At 36.3% G+C, this 21,874-nt stretch overlaps 2 protein-coding genes across 2 annotated transcripts; both read right to left on the bottom strand.

The window, feature by feature from the left end:
* Positions 1 to 2,685: 2,685 nt before the first annotated feature.
* LOC143560845 (serine/threonine protein phosphatase 2A 57 kDa regulatory subunit B' theta isoform-like) lies at positions 2,686 to 7,130 on the bottom strand. Its single transcript, XM_077049051.1, has 3 exons — positions 7,085 to 7,130; positions 4,190 to 5,624; positions 2,686 to 3,355 (listed from the first exon to the last, which is right to left on the bottom strand). The coding sequence occupies exons 2-3, from the start codon at positions 5,414 to 5,416 to the stop codon at positions 2,999 to 3,001; spliced, it is 1,584 nt and encodes a 527-aa protein (XP_076905166.1). The 5' UTR covers positions 5,417 to 5,624; positions 7,085 to 7,130; the 3' UTR covers positions 2,686 to 2,998.
* Positions 7,131 to 9,520: 2,390 nt separating this feature from the next.
* Positions 9,521 to 15,512, bottom strand: LOC143560843 (AUGMIN subunit 6-like). Its single transcript, XM_077049050.1, has 13 exons — positions 15,233 to 15,512; positions 15,093 to 15,149; positions 14,919 to 15,013; positions 14,679 to 14,829; positions 14,324 to 14,449; positions 14,056 to 14,212; positions 13,180 to 13,240; positions 12,833 to 13,073; positions 12,605 to 12,730; positions 12,299 to 12,460; positions 11,967 to 12,216; positions 10,781 to 11,230; positions 9,521 to 10,004 (listed from the first exon to the last, which is right to left on the bottom strand). Exons 1-13 carry the CDS (start codon positions 15,434 to 15,436, stop codon positions 9,964 to 9,966), a joined length of 2,121 nt encoding a protein of 706 aa, XP_076905165.1. The 5' UTR covers positions 15,437 to 15,512; the 3' UTR covers positions 9,521 to 9,963.
* Positions 15,513 to 21,874: the final 6,362 nt, after the last annotated feature.

Genomic DNA, 21,874 nt, shown 5'->3' with positions numbered 1-21,874 from the left:
GTTCGGTTTTGGTTTTGCATATATTAAAAACCGAAAATACCGAACCAAACTGAATTTCTAGATTTTTATTTTTTTAGCGTTTATTTTTTATTTTATGTAATTTCTAAGAATTATTAATAAATAAATATGTAACTATTAACAAAATATTTATTTATACCTAAAACTAAAATTATTATTTAAGTCAACCTTTTTTTTTCTAAATTTTTCAAGCTTAACTAGCATAAACTGAAAAAATCGAACCAAAACTAAACGGAAAACAAAAAAACCAAAACCGAAATCGAACAATTTCAAAAATTCAAAAACCAAAGAAAGAATTGTAACTACATTAGAAATTAAAACCGTAACCAAATGTTTCAAAAATTAAAAAACCGTAACTACATTACAAATTAAAATTTAAAAGAAAGAACATAATAATCCACCATTCATGTCACATATCACATATCACATATCACATTAACAATGTCCAACCAATTACCATTCATATATCATCATCATACTCACCTTAGTTCATCTCCAAAAACACCTCTTAACAATGACATCTCAAACTCTCTCAAACACAACCTTGAATCCCAAAAACTTGTATACTCGACACCATCCTCATCTTCCTCCGAAACACTCTTGTTCGCTACAATCGACGCAAGTTCAATCCCAAATTCAACGCTACCGTACTCACATTCATCAACCGTACCCTCACATTCATCACCATCATCATAACTTGCATCATTAGCCAAGTACTCAAAAGCCCCTTTAGCCGAAGTACTACGAATAAATTCAAAATCAGACTCGATCGATCTCATCTTCATAGTGCCCTTAGCCTTGTCTTTGGATTTACAAGCCGGGTGGACATGACACCCGTTGCAACGTGACTTAACGCACTTTCCAGTGAATTTTGATTGGTTCTTTGGCTTAGTTGAAACTTTGGTGAATACACCGGTGTAAAATGCTAAATGCATTGAAAGACGTGTTTAATTCTATCACAACACATTTGCAAAAAAATATTCGAAAACATTCATTCTCTTTTAAGTCGTATAAAGATTTTTACTAATACTTACAATTGTATAAATTTATTTTTTTATCTTAATTAATTTTTTTAATTATATTTAATTGTTGCTACAATTGGAATAAACTGAAAACAAAAGAAAAATAACAATGAAATAATTATAGTGACAGTTTGATTCTTGTCATTGTAGTAAACAGGAGTAAAAGTGAGTCTTCATAGGGAAACTATCAGTGTTTACGGACCCGACTCTAGGTTATCTACCCACGACCAGGGTGAAGCATGGGTGAAACTAAATGGGTCTAAACCGACTGGTGTTGACAAATAAACCGATGAGTAGTAGTTAGTAGTAAAACGCAACTTAAACCCAGAGCTAGCTGGTTCTCCCCGGAATGCACAAGAGGTGACAAACGACCAATTTCCACAGTTCTCATTTTCGCTAGTAATAAGTTGGCCTCTCTTCCTCAATATACAAGCTTTATGTTATTACAACTTTTTGTAAAATTATAATATATTTTATTTTATTAATGCCTGCATTGAATATGGAGCGAACTGTCTCACGACGTTCTAAACCTAGCTCATGTATCGCTTTAACGAATAAATAATTGATTTCCTTTCTTTCGGTTATTCTTTTGCCTTTTTTCCAATATATTAATAACTAAATCGACCCCGTAGGCTAAGGAGCAAAAGGAGGCGTCGGCCAAGGAGGGGATTGCGCTTGATTAGCTAGTTAGTGAGGTAATAGATTACCAGTAGAATGATCAGTAGCTAGTCCAAGATGTGGCAATCACTCCATTTAAATTTCCGAACATTCTTTTGTCACTCCATCCCCGCAAGGGCAAAGAACTTGTTGGTGTCTTGGTTGTGCTACCGCAGAGTTTAGGAAGTCTGAATAGGTGAGCACTCATCTTGGGGGAACTAACCTTTTAGCCCTTCTCAGGGGAGTCCATCCACAAACCCACAGTGGTGAATAAAGATCGTAACCATAACGGTCCTAAGATAGTTATTCCTTGTTGGGTAAGTTTTAAAAACAAATGAAATAAAAAGCTAGAAACAAGTTAGAGATAATTCAATAGGCCTGAAAGGATCAAGATAAAGACGACTAAGCCAACTTGATATTTTGGTATTGTCGCCACAAAAATTTTGGAAATTTTTTTATTTCATTATAATAATGCCCTTAGTTAATCTTGAAGTTATAGAATAATTCATTATAAGATGCTGGCTAGAGTTGAAAATGTTATCAATAAATTCATTTGTCCACGGTCTATACATAGATAGTAATCCATTTATTCAATTGTAAATTAAAATGTCATGTGATATGTATAATGTATCTAAGAAAAAGTCACTTCAAATTGGATTCTCCCAAAATACATCTATTCAATTAAGAATCTTTTGATTACACAGATTCCTATTTCTCAATGATGTTTCACGAATACTACAATTGGTTGAATCCTGTGAAATCGTTTCATAGCGTTGAAGCTGCTATGTAGTTTTTGCTTACCGAGGGTTCAAATCCCTCTCTTCCTTACCTTCATCTAATTTACCGATCTTACTAATCACAGCAAAACAAATTGTAACGTTGTTCGTATATAAAATAATGCATGGGACATAAGATGTGCAGAAACAAATGGTCAAACACAAAAGTTGATAGGGGAATAACAAAAGAGTAGCAAATTAAGTCAACCAGATCAAAAATCACAAAGTAATATGATACAACATTAAAAATAAACAATAAAGGAGTACAATAATAATAGTATAAATTCAGAAAAATATATATTAAAAAAAACAGATGTAAACAAATGCCTGAAACTTTTAAAGCCTTTTCTTGTCACCCTTTTGAAACTTGCAACAAAATGGCCAAATTCACTCTCTAGAGACACCCAACCCATTCCAAATTATATCTATTATATATAGATATATAAGATATGCATATACACATTCTTGGCATTCAAATCATACATTTAAAAACCCAAAAAGATGGGTTTTTTGTATGGTTTTTATTTAGCCAGTGATTACCTTATTAGGAAAAAGCATGGGTTGATTGGTGGCACCAGAACCAGATCTTTTCTCGGCAATTTCTTCTAAACGTTTCCAGATCGCTTCACGTTTAGCCTTCATTTCTTCTTTTTTAGATTCGTCTTCTTGATACTTTTTCAAGCATCCCGCAAAGAGTTCGGGGTCAGCGTCTGGGAAGATTTTTCTAACGTTTACAGTCAAACTTTTGACTGCTTGATTCCAGTGGGAATTTGCGTTTCTTTCTAAAGCAGGGAATATGATTGGTAGGATAACTTTGCGGTTTTGTTTAATTAGGTTGTCGATATGATCATTGTTCCATAGGAACAATGCTCTTTCAGCCACCTACATATTACAAGGAACGGTTAGTTTTTGTTCAATCAAGATTTGTGTTCCGAAAGTTAGTGATGGCAAATTCAACCCATGTACTTATGAATGGGTTGATTTAGGCAATTAGGCCTGTAAACAAAGTGCACGTTCGGTTAACCGTTCGAACGAATGCACATGAACAAAAAACTTAGTTCGTTTAATTAAACGAGCAAACATGAACACGTGTTTCGTTCTTCGTTTACATTCGTGAGGTTGGCACATTTATGCTCATTAATGTTCGTTTATGTCATTCGTATGTGTCTTGTACTCTTGTGAATTGTTCATTTAGATTTTTAACGAACAAACACAAACATATTAATTTCCTTAACATTAAAACATAATCAAAAAATTCGTTCGATTAATTGTTCGTGTTAGGTTATAGTTAAATGAATGAACATGAACATGCCCTCGTTCGTGTTCGTTTACAGGCCTAGGTTGATCTGTGTTATATTTTAACCCCCAAACAAACAAAAAGTAATTTTGAAAAGGAACAAAAGGGGATCAAAAGTCACCAGAAGTGTATTTTGATGTACAAGACCTAAATCATTTCACTTAAAAAAGACAATATAACTATTCAGATAATATAGCTTTTATCAGATTTAACATGTTTAGTGATTTATAAAGAGTTTCATTTTATTAATAAAAACGTGTTTTAAAATAACCCAACGAACCTGTTTTAACCTGAATCCGTTGTTTTGGCCTGCCTTACTTTAGAAAAGAATGGCGGCATGGCGTGTTGAAATGCACCAAATAAACTATACACAACATGAACCAGAATCACAAATTAAACAAAGCGGCAAAATTAGTTACCTGAAAGTGTGAACTGCTCAAACAGTTAGCAATCTGGCGAAACAAAGGCACCATACATCTTTGAAACTCAGGAGGCTGAGTTGCTTCTAGAACTTCCTCAAGCTCACTCAAGAACATAACCTCCTTAGAACTGTTTGTGATTGGCCAATATTTTAACAAACCTCGAATAACAGTATCAGCAAGTTTGCAGTCTTTTTCAACAAACTGAGTGATGCAGTAAGATAACTGCTGATGGTACATCGGTATGCATTTCGGTTTGTGAAGCGGTATTAACGCCCTAACAAGAAACAGCTTGTGTTCTTCCTTCAATGGCAAAGCAAAACCATTAATAATGCTGCCTAAAATCTCTAACAGCTCAGCAATCCCATTATGCTTTTCAGTTTCAAAAATGAACCGAAAGAATATATTGTTGATTGCTTTTCTGATAAACGGTCTGTGCACCATAAACTTTCCATACATACGATGAAGTACAAATTTCAAGTACTCGCGTTCTCTTGGATCTTCAGAGTCAAACAAATCTAGCCACCTTAAGATAAAACCATGGTCAATGTACCTTTTAGCCAGCTTTGCATCTGTCTCTGGTGATGCTACAGATCTTAGAAAAAACTCATAAACTAACTGCAAATGAGGCCATGCGGGGTCCATTGAAGGCTCTTCTTCTTCACCATCAAAAGTTTCCAACATCTTGTTATCACGAGGTTGTGGTGTGAGTCTTCTAAATATGTTTGCTGACACCATCTTAACAATTTCTTGCAAAACAGTTTCTGAAAACTTCCCATTTGCAGAAGAAACATAATCCACAAGTTCAGTCAAAGTCTGTCTTTTGACCTCCTTTTCTTTCAAATTCTTTGTTGGGTCAGTGAAGTCAAACACAACACAACACAGGTTCAGCTTTCTGATAAACAGGTTTTGTTTTTCAGAATTTGGAACGTCTTTGAGGCTAGGCAAAGCCTCGTATGTGGTGGAAATGACCGGATTTCCATTAAGCTTTGATGTCAAAGCATTATCAAACTTATTAGTACCGGTGTTTGAAGAAGGATTAAGACTTTGACCCTGACCATGACCGGATGCAGGACTTGAGCTGTTGGAACGATTAAGTGCTACATCATTGTTGTTTCTTGAACTAGTTGATGTAATTGAAGATGAATTAGTGTTCCCTCCATCTCGATTATCGTTTGACTTATGTCCCTTCCGTGAAGGAATCCTATTAAGTATCTGTTTGATCATCACTTAACCGAAAAATCGCAACACTCAGCACCAACAATGCCCAAATTAATTATCCTCGGAACCAAATGTTACTTATAAATGCCAAAGATCAGTAAGCTGTGATCGTTATCACCTAAAAAACACAATCAAAGAGCCGTAGCCGGCTTCATAGCACCATCAGCACACGATAACAGGAAATAAAATTAAGCAAGCCAAAAACAGTCTTCTCCTGCAAACAATCATATTAAACAAAATCCAGCTATTAGGTTACAAATATAGATCCAATAATGCATAAACCCAATCTTAATTCGAGAATATTACACAATCTATCAATCAATTCCCCACTCATCGAGAAAAAACAACGATACAAGCCCTAATGAAAATAATTATCCTATTATCAATAATTCAGCACAAAAATCCCCATATTAAATTATTCTTGGAATCAAAGGTTTCTTGTAAATACTAGTAACGGATATGCAATTACCTAAAAAAACATCATCAAAGAGCCATAACCGGCTTCATAGCACCGTCGGCACCAAATAACAGAAATAAAACCTAAATATAATCAAGCAGTCAGATTAGACAAATTCCAGCTATTAGGTTACAAATACACATCTAATTATGCAGAAACCCTATCATAACTGAAAGATAAAACCTAAATATAATCAATCAAATTAAACAAATTCCAGCTATTAAATAACAAAAACAAACACAGATCCAATAACGCATAAACCTTATCTTATCAATCAATCAATCAATCAAGCCCAGTAAAATCCCACCGACAGCAAAGCTATAAGTAGGGTCTGGGGAGGGTGGGATGTAGGCACACCGTACCTCTATCCAAAGGAATAAAGAGGTGGCTTCCAGAGAGACCCTCGGCTCTAAGTACATGTGTATGAAGCAAAATAAAGGAAATCAAAGTTTAACAGTTATATAAAAACTACTACTAATTATAATAATATTAATAATAAGATCACAGTTTAACAGCTATATAAAAGCTAATAATAATTATAATAATAATAATAATAATATATAAACCTTATCTTAATTCAACAATATTACACAATTCATCAACCAGTTCCACACATCGAGAAAAAACAACGGTACAAGCCCTAACTGAAATTATCATCCTATTATCAATAACTCAGCACAAAAATCCCCAAATCAAATTATTCTTGTAATCAAATGTTTCTTATAAATACCACAAACCGGCATGCTATGACTGCTACCACCTAATAAACATCATCAGCGAGCCGTAACCGGCTTCATAGCACCACCAGCACCGAATGACCAAACAACAGAAACAAAACCTAAATATAATAAAGCAATCAAATTAGTCAAAATCAAGCCATTAGCTTACAAATACACATCCAGTAATACATAAACCCTACCTCAATTCAACAATATAACACAATCCATCGATCAATTCCACACATCGATAAGAAAACAACAATACGAGCCCTAATTCAAATTATTAACCTAATATCAACAGATTCAATTCGATCGAAACACAAAAACATCTAGAATCGATCTAGAAACGATCTAGAACAGATAGATAGCATTATTTGTATAAATTATTATAATTATTATAAAATTGACGGTAAATTATCGGAAAACAGATGAATCGGAAGGATGAATGAAATTGTGCAGTGAATTAAAAGAAATTGAGAGGATGATGATGATACTTACGTTACGTGAGGCGTTGTTGAAGGAAGCAGATAACGAATAATAATAATAATAATAATAATAATAATAATAATAATATGATGATGAGAGAAAGAAAGAAAGAAAGAAAGAAAAAAGTCAAAAAGAATAATAAAACTGCAAGTGAGAAAAAAAATTCTGAATGAAAGTTTGATTGCAAATTCAAGAGAGAGAAAATGAAAATGGGTTAATGTGTTAATGTGTGAGAGTGTTTGGTTTGGTGACAAAAATAAAAATTATTATTAGGTGTTATTTAATGCTATATAATAAATGATTAGTAAAGATTATAGAAGATTCTTGTCTTCTTCAAATATATCAAACAAGTTTTTCTGGTCGTTGCGTCGCGGCAACTGACAAAACACCATCTTTGAAACATGAGTTTCAATAAAACTCAAGCGTTACGATGATGAGTTGACATGAATTTGGTTAGTTCCAACTTAAGGTACCGGAATTGAAACAAAAGGGTCGGTAAAACTCGGGTGTCGTCGCGTGAGTCGGTAAAACCTTAGTGTTGTTTGTCTCGAGATTTGTGGTGGTAACTGGTAAGTCGAAACAAATTTAGTTTGTTTCAATTACGCTCGTTACGATACCGAAACTACGAAACAAAATAAAAAATACCAAAAAAAAACTTTGCCCAATGTCGGACAACCACTTGGACCAATAAGATGCTAGCGGCACCAAACTTTTAATCTATATATATTAAATAATTAAAAATCTCAAATGTTTACCAAAAATAAGTGCTCTAGCGGTATCCCGGTGACTTTTTTATGTAGAAAGTTGATGGCTTAAGTCTCGTTTGTGACAAGATGTTGTGGGGTTTTCTTTGGAATTGGTGGCGTATAGGATCACTAGCGTTGTCTGTGACTGCGGACGTTGGCCTTCTGTTAATGGATGTATGTTGGTGACTGTACGTGTGAGCTTTATTGGTTGTTATACAAAATAATTTTGAATTAAGGTCGGTTGATATACCATGCTAAAACTTTGTGTTTAATGAATCTACTTCGTTTTATTCGTGATCACATCATTTATTCCATCTGATGAAATGAGACTACAATTCATGAATGCCCATATCATACCGATAAGGTAATATCTACATATATTTGTACATATCTTTGTGAATCAAATGTTAGTAATCTGTTGCAAAAATTGATCACAAGTTTTGTTCACTTGTAATAAGTTCATAATAATAATAAAATGAAAAATAATATATTTACCTCTAGAATACTAATTGTTATGATATGTATTGTACGGAGTTTGTTTTTCCTTTTATTAGGAGGAATTATGAAACATAATTGATACTTGGATACTAAGAATAAAATATAATGATTCTTAGTGGCATCAGGTGAATTGAATCGAGATAATAACCATGCTGCTTTCATTCAAAGATGTCAATTTAGACTTAATTATTTGGGAAGTTGGTTCAAAGAGCCAAGATATTTTCTAATACATACAATCCATATAGAGCATACTTTATCATAATAAATATAGGCATTGTCATCATAATTAACATCCTAATCATTTAATTTAAAAATTAAATTATATATTTTTTATATGTACTTATATAATTACCATAAGAGTATGTTTTGAACCCATATAAACTAGGGGCGCATAAAAGTATAAGAGAGTAATAGCAGACACATAATTCTCTAATATGGTAACATATCGAATTCATAGCAAATAGTACTAGTCGGACGGTGGGGACTAGCGATTAATCGGAATAAATCGAGATTAATAGGGTTTAATCGGATCAGACTTTAATGTATAGTTTTCAGTTTTATATATACACGCACACATTTTTTTATGTAAGTTTCAATTTTATACATACACAAACATATTTTGGCTGGAATCTCACTTAAGACCGTTGGTTTTAGCTTGAAGCTCGCACGGAACCGTTGATTTTGGTGGGAATTTCGCTGGAAACCGCTGATTTTGGTCGGAATTTCGCTGGAAACCGCTGATTTTGATCGAAATCTTGCCGGAATTCGTTAATTTAGGCCAAATTTGACTAGAAACTGCCAATTTGGCCGGATTTGACTGTTGACCGATTAATTGGCCAACTAGATCAAAATTAATCAGTGAAGGGGAGACTAACGATTAATCAAGGATTAATCAATGACTAGTCGGGATTTTTGCAACACTAGTTAAGATGGTTAAGAGTATAGCTCACATTTTACATTTAACTATATCGAAGTTAACATCAAGAATACCCCTACCAAACACAACCTTTTTATCCTACAGTCCTACACTACCAATGTTTTTGACCTGTTAAACCAACTCGGACCGTTCCTTTTACACCTTCGAACAAACATCATCCAAACAACCACTTAAAAAGTAAAAAAAAAAACAAGGCTTCAAAATCCAAACGACGCCACAAGATGCGAGGAAACTAAGCACAAAAGTAGGCGGTGACATAACGTCATAAACAATTAATGACAAAAAAAACAAGTAATAAGAATGGAATATCATTTCTCTTCTTTTACACTTCAACATTGACTTCTAACATGACCCAACTAAAGAATCAACCAAATTTTACAACTCCAATCCTCACCAAAAGCATCATTCCCATGTTTGGCAGTTGGTCAACGACAGTTGGTTGACTTTACAATGCCTACCATCCTTACAAACAACATGTACCGATAACTACCGTGTGTATTATATGAGCGATATGCCCATACCAGATACCCAGATCCAACCATGACGGTGACATTGCTAAAATGAACCAATTGATGGATGCATCAAACATATAAGCATCATTTATGTCCAAATGATTAGAGAGAATAACATCACAACCCAAAACTAAACCAATTATAGAAACTACTATCTTGTCAACAATACAACACCAGCAACCTCGTTCAAATGTCCTATCAATGCTCCATTAACGCTGCTTCTGTTTCTGACAGAGGCGCTGCAGATAAAAATAATAGCAGAATTCTTGTGAGATAATGAGAATAATATTTATTCAAAGTTAATCAGGAATTGATGGTTTAAACAAGGATAAGGAAGACGATATCCATATCCCATTTAATATAACTTGATATCAAATCTCATTAGCAAAAGAATTGTGACATTCATAGGATGCATTGGTTGAGTCAAGACAACACAAAGATGTCATAATGTTAAATATAAGATGACAAAATGGACGGGCCATAACACATTTTGCCCATTTTGAAATATGCATATATATACACATCTTTATATATTGGGATAATGTATGTACACTTGTGGAGGTCACCCATATACGACCATACATTAAAACTACTTTATAAGCCTCTATTATAGCGATATATAAGATTTCATGTATGCTGATTTCTGCAAAAGAAAACCCTGATGACAAAAATGCCCTTCAAAATTTTGAAAAGACAAAATACATTTTGATGAGGTGTCAACATAGTATAGGTTAAGCTAATAAGTTTATGTATATAGTTTCATTTTACAATACTTCGTCATGTTTTGAACCAGAACTTGGTATAAAGGGAACCAAATACATACATGGGTGACCTTCACATACATTATCCATGAATTAAAAAATTATATTACAACAATAATAATCCAATCTTTTCATAAATGATTTGAAATATGTGCATTTGCAACTAAATTGAAAACTACGATGGTTTAAGGATGAGGGCATTTTGGTCATTTTACTTGCTATAAAACTATAAGAACATTGAAGGAAAAACATACCAAGTAAATCCTCAAATGCGTCAGCAGACAGAGATTCGTCCATTAAGAAAAGAGGTGAAAAAACTTGATCATGAGTTTCCTCCACATCATAAAACGATAACCGTCCTTCAGATTCTGCATAACTTGAAGCGGCAGCAGACATAAAGGCATTTACACCATCATATTCATTCACCATATCCAGTGATTCATTATATTTCATCACGTCTGAAACACGGTTATCCACTGAAGAACTGCTCAATTCAGATGCAAACAACTGTTTACTTCTCAATGAAGGCGGTTTCTTTTCTGGGCCCACACGAGAAAACCCAGTTCCCGAAAGAGGAACAAAGAAATGTTCAGATCCATCATCAGATTGATTATCTGGTAATTGGCTAGTATCGGAGGTGTGTGATGACAAAGCCGCTTCTCTCACAGATTTCTTTAGGTTACGAATATAATCGTTCTCATTATCTGAAAAACATAAAATTTGGAATTAAAATCTACAAATAGGGGTGTAAACAAAACAAGCCACTTGTGAGCACCTCGAGATCAGCTTGTTAAAGCTGAAAATCAACCCGAGGTTAAACGAGCTTGAGCCTAAAGCTTGTTTAGAAAATTAGCCCAAGCCCGAGCTTCAGTTATGGAGTTCAAATTGGCCCGCAAGCCTAAACAAGCCTATTAATATAATATTTATTGAACACAAAATTATTTATTTGTTATTATTATTTATAAAATTTTGATAAAAAAAATAACTATATAATATATATTAGATAAATATAAAAATTTAATTAAAAGATATATATTAATTAAATAAAATGTGTTTAATATATAATAAATGAGCCGAGCCCCAGCTTAAACAACTACTCGCAAGCCAAGCTCGGGCTTTAGAAATAGAGCTCGAAACAACTAGAGCTAAAGATTTAATAATAGAGCAAGAAAGAAGCCATGCTCAAGCTTTAGAGATATAGCTCAAAACGAGCCGAGCTCAAGCTTTAAATTAAAAGCTCAAAACGAGCTGAGCTCAAGCTTTAGAAATGGAGGTCGAAACGAGCCTTGCCAAGCTTGGGCTCTCATTGCGAGAAGAACAAATGGGTCGCGCTTTGGAAAAACAAGACTCGGCTCAGCTCGTTAACACAGTCCCTAACTACAAACTAATTAAAGCTTCAAAATAAAAATAAATAAATAAATAAAAAGAACCATATCTAACCTGTTTGTGGTGTATTTACTTGGTTATTTGATACAGTTTGTTCACGAGGCAATCTTTCAGAAACATTTTCTAAGTGGTTAGCATTAGATTGAGTCTGTCTCTTGTAGAAATTCCCACTTTTTGCAGTTGAATTTGGTGTCAAACTAAATAGAGGCGGTAGCTTTAAAGCAGCAGGGCTAGATGAAACTTTATCAATGTGGACTGACGATAGCCTTGAAGCAACATCTGTGACATCATCACTGCTACTTTCCTACACATTACAGGTACAATTAGAGTATTTGATAACAAAAAAAAAATGCATGTGTTGTAAAAAGAGTTAAAAAGATAACTACCATTGTCCTTCCTGTGCTTTGTGCTTGAACAGGTGAGGTGGATCTACCAAGGTGATGTGGCACTTGAGGAAGCTTTGTGGAGACATTGTTGACTTCCTCAGTCAACTCTGATATTGAATTTTGTATAACTGGTGCAACTCCTTTCAATTGATTAACAAGAACCTGCACAAAAAGAATGTAAACAAGCCCTAATCCGCTTATACTGGTATAAATGTATTTAACTCTTAACACATAACATCCTGCCAAATTGTCTGAAAGAAAAAGATAGATGTAAAAAATAAATCATAGATGAAGGTTATAACATGCCTGTATACTAGCTAAATGTTGTCGGTGTTCAGCAAGTGCTGAAGCTAATGACTCAGCATGACCGCTTGTACCACCGTCATTTGCACTTCTCAGAAGATCAGGACCTTCACCATCATTTGCTTTAGCCTATTATAAATGTCAATCATTACAGTATCAGATTATCAAATATTACTGTTTTCTCGGAACAAATAAAAACGAAAAAGCTTAAAAACAGTATCAGATATATACCAGGTGAAGTGACTGTTTGTGTATACGTTGTAGTGCATGTGTCCACCGCCTTAACACTTCTGCAATATCAACGGTGGGCTGACCTCTTCCACTTCTATCAGTTTTTTCATCTGAAGAATTCCCGTTTTCTCTATTTAAATTCAGTTGTGTCCTATCTGTGTGTTCTTTATCTGAATCACCAGAAGAAAGTTGAGTACTTTCATCCATAGCTGCAAGAAGTGATGATCCCGAAATACGGTATCTGACAAACAAACATATAATATCATTCAAATACAAGAACAGTACCACAAACAGACGTTACAGACATAAATGAGTGACATATAACATATGATTCTAGTTATAAATACCGATGCTCCCGATGTGCTATCAAATCCTCAATTGGACCAGAGGCAAGAACTTCATGTTGACCTACATCAGAATATAACAGATATTAAACTTAATAAACACATGAATGTTACAAAGTAATGTATAGAGATTCAATTATTTCACATCTACAGGTGTAACGTCAAATGATACTTAAGCATAAGCCACATGAGATTAACCTATCATAACCATAATATATAGTAATGAAAAGCGCAGCGCTTTAGTGCCTAGGCTCAAATTTAGAACGAGGCGTTCATTTGGCGCCTAATTTGACTGAAGTGGCAAATATAGGAGAAAAATAGGCAACAGAATTTTTTTTTTTATTTTTTTTTATTTCCTTCGGTTTTATTTGATCTATCTCTTAAACAATTTACCTAAATTTATGGGATTAACAAAATTTAACAAAATTAACTCTATTATCTCTCACCTTTGGTTATTGCTATCACATAGCAATAATACGATGCATGAAAAGAGGTTATTAATATTTATTTGTTTTTTAACTTTTGTTTTGATTATGTTGGTAATTTTGTTAAGATGCATGAAAAAGATGCTTTGTTTTAACCTGCTTGCTAAAGTTATATTTACTACTTTATGAATTTTTGCTTTCGAGTATGAACAATTTGGTTATTTTGTAATTTCATATGATATTGGTAACTATGGTTGAGGATTAGCTTTTGAAATGATTTGGTATTTGAATAAACTGTTGTTTGCCATTACAAATGTTGTTTGTGATTTTTTTATTTAAGTGCGCTTCTTTTCTCAGGCCCACGCTTTTTTTGCGCTAGAAGATGCCTATGCACCTTAAGTGCGCCTATCGCATTTATTAACTATGTGACCATAAATTAAATCAACCCACTTACTTTTTCGAGATAATAAAGAATCCCACAAACGAGTAGCCCTCTGAACAAGATGAGAATTCTGACTTGAGCTAGATACAAGTTCATCCCACGGTTCACCTTCCATCTTCACTTTGTTCCTTAGGTCATGTAACTTCTCCAATTCCTGCTGCAAATATGCCTGAAATTCAAACATTCCAAACAAAAACAAAATGTGCTTATTAAAAGAACTGTACATAATCTTCAATTATTCTTTGTATGCAAGGTGAAGTATAGAAAGTGTCACAATTACCTCTTCAGCACAAAGACCACGATACTCTGCTGTCATTTCATGAGCCAAATTTGACCACATAGCCTGTCTTTGCACTGCTGTCTCAGCATTTTTCAGAAACCGTCTTCTCTCTAAAGCTATTCTAGCCTGTTAAATAAGCAAACAAATTGATAAATCTATTTCATAAACCCTGAAAATCTAATAAATTTTATCCGTGTAAACTTTTATAAAAAAACAATATCCTAGCAGTTTAGCATTGACATTTGACAGACTACAAATACGACACATAAATACCTATGTTTTCTGATATCAGGAGATATGTTCATAACTTATCATATGTTGTAAGAATGACAACACAAGTACAACTACAATGTACCTTTGTTACAGGAAGAAGCGTGGCTGCGTGCGAGAACGCTACATCAGTCAACGAAGCAGGAAGTGGATTCGAAGCCACATCCGCCACATACGTCCGTCTATGAACTTCTCGTAAGGCATGCAAAGAAAGCTGCCACAACAGCTCCACAAATCTACATTCACCATTCATCAATCAAATCCTAACCATTAACACAACTAAATTCACAACACACATATATAATAAATCCAATTAAACACAAACCTCGGTCCACAACACGTCGCCAACGATGAAACCCTAGAATTACTCCTCGGTAGCGCGCCTTGCGATTCGAGCTCACTAATTATGCTTTGCACAACCTAACAATAACCAAATCCCCAAATATTAACATCTAACATCAAAAACCTAATGCTCAAACCCTAATTCCTTTATCAATACCTTTCGGAAATCACGAGACTGAGTCGAATCGAAAATCGGCCACACTTTATCAAACTCCTGAACAACAACCGATCTCAATTTCACATAACAAGCATAAACATAAACAGATCGTAAGTAATGAATGACTAATGAGAAGGTACTTTTGGACCACGGAGAGATGATAATATGAAGTATAAAAGCTGTTCGCCTAATTTAGGGTTAGAGTGACGGAATAACCCGACCCGAGGAGTACCGGAGTTGGATCCGAGACCGATGATGGATGGATCAAGGCCTAATAATAAGCAGTTGGTGTACATCGCACTCTCCAGCTCGGTTTCTCTTTCCTTCTCTCGGTCCATCGTCATCAACCATAGGGTTTGGTATTGGTTTCTGGAAATGTGATGTATATAGATATATAGATGTATAGATACAGATAGATATATGTTATTATTATATAAACAATTTCTCTCGATTGAATTATCTTTCTCTCTTGATATGTTATTCTCTCTCTCTCGATTTGATTTTGGTAATGGTTATGTTTAATTTAATTACAGATCAGGTCCTTTAGGAAATGGGAAGTGTTAGATTGTGGTCATGGGGTTTGGAGTGTGTTTGAAATTTGAAATAGTTTACGGTGGGACCGGTTGTTAATATTACATTTAGAAGTTAGAAACATGTGTATTATACGGGTTAAATAAATGTTTTTAACTTTTTATATTCATTATTATTATTGTTATTTAATAAGAAGGGAGAGACGGGGTCCTTTCAAATGTAGTGCATTTTGGAGAGATTATAAGTGACTCAATGAAGAAAGACTGTGATCTCTGTAATTCCATCTTGAGAGGGTCTGAGTTTTACTACTAGTGGGTCTTCAGACGTGATGGGCTGTCTCTGGAACTGGAGATAGCTGAAAGTCTAGAAGGTGCTTAAGTGTTTTGTATAGATGGGTTGGGTTGGGTTAGCTGGCGATGACCTTTTGGCATTGGTTCAACTCGTACGAAGTACTCATGTAATTATCTATTTGTTATCCGTTTAAAAGAAAAAAGAAGGGAGAGACGGGAAATTAAAATCTATACTTCATCATAAATGGATACGTGACATTCAGTATTTAATAGAAGAAAGGAATAAGAATACCAAATTTTAAGTGGCTTACATAGCTGAAATGTGTCTCGTTATTTTTATTTGTTAAGACATTGTAGTAGGGCCCAAGCAACATAACGCATATATGTGTTTTTGATCAATTTTTTCTTGCACGTTTTTCCCATGATGAAGTTTGGGGCAAAATGTTGGTTAATAGAGCATCCATATTTCTTCTTTTTTTTTTCATTGTTAGATTAATTTGAAGAATATACAATCATTACAAAAATCTTTGATTGCTACACATAAAAGTGATAAAACTAGAACAAGCCCTCGTATTTACATGGCGTTTGATGTGACAAGAAAAAGAAACATTTTTAACTCCTCTACTGTAAATGCCCTTATAAAAAAAATAGATGATAGATGTATATGTTTGTATATTCTCTCTCCTTCCCACCCTCTCTTTATTAGACTTGATTTTGGTTATGTTTCATTACAATTACAATATACAAATCAAGTCCTTGGTAAATGGAAAACATTGCAAAGTGGTCCCCAGGGATTTAAAGTGCTTTTGAAATTTGAAAATGTTTATGGTGGGACCGGTTGTTGCATAAGGTTGTCACGTTTGTTTGTGCCGAATGGATTAAGATTTAAAAAATAAGACCGTGTTTGTCTAACATGCGCCGGGTGGTAGTTTAACGATAATTGCCGGCCACCTTCGAATATTTTATGTGCGATGGTTTTGTTTTGGGCCCTTTGGGCTACGGCCCACAGAGGTGGGTGATGCTTTACGGCTGTGTTCATTACTTAAAAAGGGTGTCAAATATTAATCACAATGGATTGGTGGATGTCAAAAATATTAAATCTAATAACTTGAACACACTTGCCATCTATGTTTTAAAAACCGGTTTATACTGACCGGTAATACTTGTTATATCGGTTGTCAGTCACTAGGCCGGTACGTTTTAGTACTGCAAATTGGGTGAATGGTTTATGGTTTAAACCTTTTGGAATTATTGGTTTGTACCGTTGTACCGGTTTAATCCCATGATAAAATTTTGGATTTAGACTATAGACTAAAGAATTTTAATGGTCCATCCCACAAACCATTTACCATTGGCATGCCATCAATTTACCAAGGAATCGAATATCTCTTAATATTGCCATCGAGCAATTTTAGATTTTTTTTATTATGGATAAATTTTTGGATTATTTTTTTATTATAAATCGTGTATCTTTGAATTACTTTTCACTTGAAATTGTATTTTTTATGAAATTATAAGATTAATAGTTAATCAGGTTAAACCGTCTGATACAACCTATTGTATCATTTTTAATCTCAATCGGTACAGTAAAATAAACCCGGCATTTAAAACATTACTTGCCGGAGGGTTTGCCCCAGTGGTAAGAAACCTCTATAATGGAAACCCAGGTTCGGTAACCTCTATAATGAAAACATATTGTACAAAAATTTCCCATTTAAACAAGTAAAAAAACAAAACTTCAACACGCTTAAAATTGTTTAAGCGAGCATGACACGTGTTAATCTATTTATCTAAACATGTGAAATGGGTTTAAGTAGAGTGAGCTCGTTACCGACAGATAGCCATCCCCGAAAATCCCAATCCTGATTTTCCGAAAAACTTTGTACTGTTACTGGAAACAAAGGCAAAAATTCGTTAAATATTGGTACCAAACCAAACCGTATCGGTACTGAATCAGTATCAATGGTACCAAATTCGGTGCTTGTACCCGTTTCTTCATCCCTAGGTTGTTGAAGGTCGTAATCACGTTGTAAAGTGTTTATTTGGTTTGACAGTTAATTAGAGGTGTGACGGATAGAACTTCGAATTAAGTATAAAAAATGGATAGGCTACGGGTCACTCAAGATACAGAAACACCACTCGAACAAACACATAAGGCTAACTAAACTTAAAATTAAGTTACAGAAAATCACCACTTAATTTGAATTTGGACTTGAAAGGAACACCGTGCGTTCGGTATGCCACTATTAAACTGTTATTGTAAAATCAATTTTAAATCAAAATCCAGAGTTTTCACTATTAATAAAGATGAATTTATTATTTATATAAATTCTTAACTTCTCCAGCATGTATGTCTTATTCTTTATTATTCATTTTATGAATTTTTAACTTGTTCGTTTAGGAGTGTTTATTTAAGGGGAAAAAAAGCTAGTAAGAATATGCCATAACTTTAGAGTTAATTGATTTACAACATTAATTTCAATGATTTGTGGATCGGATGCTATGCTTTCATGGATACCAAATTCCTGTAACGCCTTTATATTTGCGAACGATACATGGAAATTGTATAATACAAAGATGATGATTTTGTGACCTGATTCAAAAGGGTAACATATGATGGTTGGTTCAACTCTAAAATACCTAACATATATTGTTGACACAATTCAATATTGTAAATAGTACGTTGTTGACCTGACTTGGCTAAAAAGTTTCTCAATAGACATACGAATATAAAAAAAATTGTCACCATTAAAAAAGACATGTTACGTCACTGGCTTTCTTTTTGGTTTCTAAAGACAGTGTGGCTTCATATCGAGTAGGTTATGTGAAGAAACACTAAATGACCCCGGACAGATTACGGATAATCTGGGGGTTAAGTAGATGTTTCCCACGAGGGTTAGGTCCGGCAAAGATGGTTATTCTTCTAATGACCTGCAAAACAGACACCGTGAGCTCGTCACTGAGAAGGGGGGGGGGGTTCCTCCTTGTGACCACCCTCCGGCGTGAGAATCAGACTAGATTGCTCTGAATATGTGTATATATTGAGAGAGATTGCTAGAGAAGATGAGATACAAGATAATGATACCGTTCCAAGGTGTTGGAGTATTTATAGCCGAAGGTAGGTTTCCAAGCAGGTACAGCCAGCTGTATAATATCCCTTTTCTACCAACTGTGGGCTACGCACGTGCCATGCTGGTAGTTGGTGGGTAGGCAGCGGCTGATAGTGACATGGCCGGCTGTGTACTATTCCTTTTCCACCAACTGCAGGCTATGTACGTGCCACGACAAGGGTTGGTGAGTAGGCAGCGGCTGATAGTGACATTTTGTACTAGAGCGTGCTCCTCGTACTGTTGTCGGTGAGCTGTCACCCTGTGATTGGTTCATGGGCTGCTTTGGTCAGATCTTGTCTATTTTGTCCATACCTTGGCAGGTATAGTACAAAAGATCTTCCAGAAGCGTACGGACTGGCTCATTTGGGCGGGAGTATTCCCGCCTTGCTCATTCCTTCAGGTGACACTGAATTATTGATAGTGCCTTGTGCGTGTAGCCTTGCTATTAGTGCGGGTAGCCTTCCCTGATGGCTTGTATTCGCAACTGCGGGAATAGGCGGGGTACTTCACCATTGGGAGGCTTTTCCTGCGGGAACAGCTGGCGTACTTCGCGTAAGGTCTTCTCTGAGCATGGTTGGTCCTGCGGAACCAGTTGGTCCTTGCGCAGACGTCCCTCTTCAAGGTGAGTCTTGCGGGTCCAACTGGGCTCTGCTGGGACCTACCTCTTCAAGTCCCCCCAGTCCAATGTTCTTCTCATGAATTGTTAATAAGTGAGGTGAACTTTTGGACTTAAGCAAGGGGTTTTGAAAAGGGTTTTTAGTTTTAAGGTTTTCCGTGGGGATTCTTCCCGCAGTTTTCCTAATGTCACGCAGAATTTCCCACTTTTCTGCTTGATCTTTGGGTATGATGCGGGTAGGTGTGTAACCTCCTCGCAAGTCAGGAGCGTTGAGTTTCAGTTGTATATGTTCTCCACGAGGTTTTGGTAGTTTGACATAGTGATCAATTATGTTTAAACAACCAATTCCATCTTGGAGCATCAAACAATCTAGTTCTCAATGTTCCCGCTATGCGGGGATGTTATATCCCTTTCCACAAGCATGGCCCAGAAGATCCTTCTTGGTTTCAATTCCCTGCGAGTGCTAAGTATGTGAAGGGTTTCACCTTGACACTGTACCCGCACTCGTCTTATAGTTACTTTACTTCCAAGGTATTCTTGGCTTCAATTCCCTGCGGGTGCTAAGTATGTGAAGGGTTTTGCCTTGACACAGTACCCGCACCCGTCTTATGGTTACTTGGTTGCCAAGGTAAGGGGGAGTATTCCCTCTTATTTTTGAATCTTTTTTAAATTCGAAGAGTTGGTGAAAGGATAAGAACAGTCCAAACTGTTGAAGGGACGTTAGCGTCGTCCGACGGTTTCTTCTGACAGTTTCAGGACGTGCAGGAAGTTATGGTGATGTGACGGTATATGGTCATTCCAGACGCTTTTTTAGGCGCGTAGGCGCGAGTTTTCGGGCGCGTGGGCGCGAATTTTACGGCACGCGTCCTTTCAACAGCTGTTGCCAGCTTGCTCTTTTCACGTGTCATAGTTTCATTGCACCTGCGCTCTCTCTCTCCTCCGCATTAAATTCATCACATTCATTGCGATGAGTATATAAAGGGGGAGAGGGTGCATCTTAATCCACACCTTCACTTCACTCTTCTTCTAAACGATTTCCGGCGAATACTCTAACTTTTGTCGAGCATTCTCCTGAAATCGTTCCTTCTTTGCATCTAAAACATGTCTACTCATGATCTTGAGGCTACCGCCGAGGAGTCTGACGTGTATGCCGAGAACCCATCGTCCACTTCTGACAAGGACGATAAGAGTACTGCTGGCGAGTGTCAGTGTGCTCTTCCCCTCGACCTCTATCAGTACATCGTCAGGAAGTTCATGCTCGAACCTTTTGAGCCTGAGTTTCCTGCGTCTCATCAGACGGTGTACGATGCCCCCAAAGGCAAGATAGGGGTATATGCTGCATTCTTCGTCTATGGGAATCTCAGGTTCCCATTGACGAAGTTTGTATACCGTGTTTTGGAGAGACACGGTGTGCACCTGACGGAGGTACACCCAATGGCGATCGCCAAGATCCGTCATTTTGAATGGGTGTGCCTCATTCTGGGTGTGGAGCCCCATGTCGACCGCCTGATGACCTTCTACTCCTGGAGGTGCATCCAAGGCTGGTACACCTTGGTCACCCGGATCAAGGGTTTGAAGATTTGTGCTACCGAACTCAGTCTTCGGTCTTGGAAGCGGGAGTTCTTCTACATCTCTGCCCGTGTCGTCCCTATTGCGATGACATTCAAGAACGGGAGAGCACTCCCCAGCCTTCACGCTTCCAACTACCAGGAGGCGGAATGGTTTGCCAAGATATCCCGGATCCAGACTCTGGTTTACAGCTTCGCGGAGTCTGGGATGGTGATGCTCGGTATGAGCCGGGTGTGGAAAGATGCCGGGGCGGAAGCGCCACAGATTCCCATCGTCCTCGAATACGGTTTGAACTCTATCCCTTACGGTATGCTTCATATTGTTTGCTAATTTAGGGTTTTTGTTCTAACCAGTTCTCTTTTTATTTTCAGAGGGAAACAACTTGCAGTCTCTTCTGCAGCCGCGGGAGAACGGTGGTCCCGCTCGGTTGGGTACTCGTGCTCTTGACGAGAACGAGTTGCCCATCCTTGAGCAGACGGCGGATCGATTTGTGGAGGCCTACCCGCCAGGCCACGAGATACTGAGCGCCACGCGGCCAGGTAAAAGATTATTTAACCCTCGCCCTCTCAATGCTGAAACCTCTGCTGGAATTCCTCTAATTTTGTCATCTTCTGATGAAGAATCCTCAGATGGTCCTTTCTTCGCGAGGAAGAAGAAGGCTGCTGG

The sequence above is a fragment of the Bidens hawaiensis genome, unplaced genomic scaffold, assembly GCF_021521415.1.
Source record: "Bidens hawaiensis isolate Kalapana, Puna unplaced genomic scaffold, B.hawaiensis_p1.1 tig00020455_1, whole genome shotgun sequence".
Lineage (NCBI taxonomy): Eukaryota > Viridiplantae > Streptophyta > Magnoliopsida > Asterales > Asteraceae > Bidens > Bidens hawaiensis.
The sequence above is the reverse complement of the archived record's forward strand: the minus strand, read 5'-3'. Positions and strand labels throughout refer to the sequence as shown.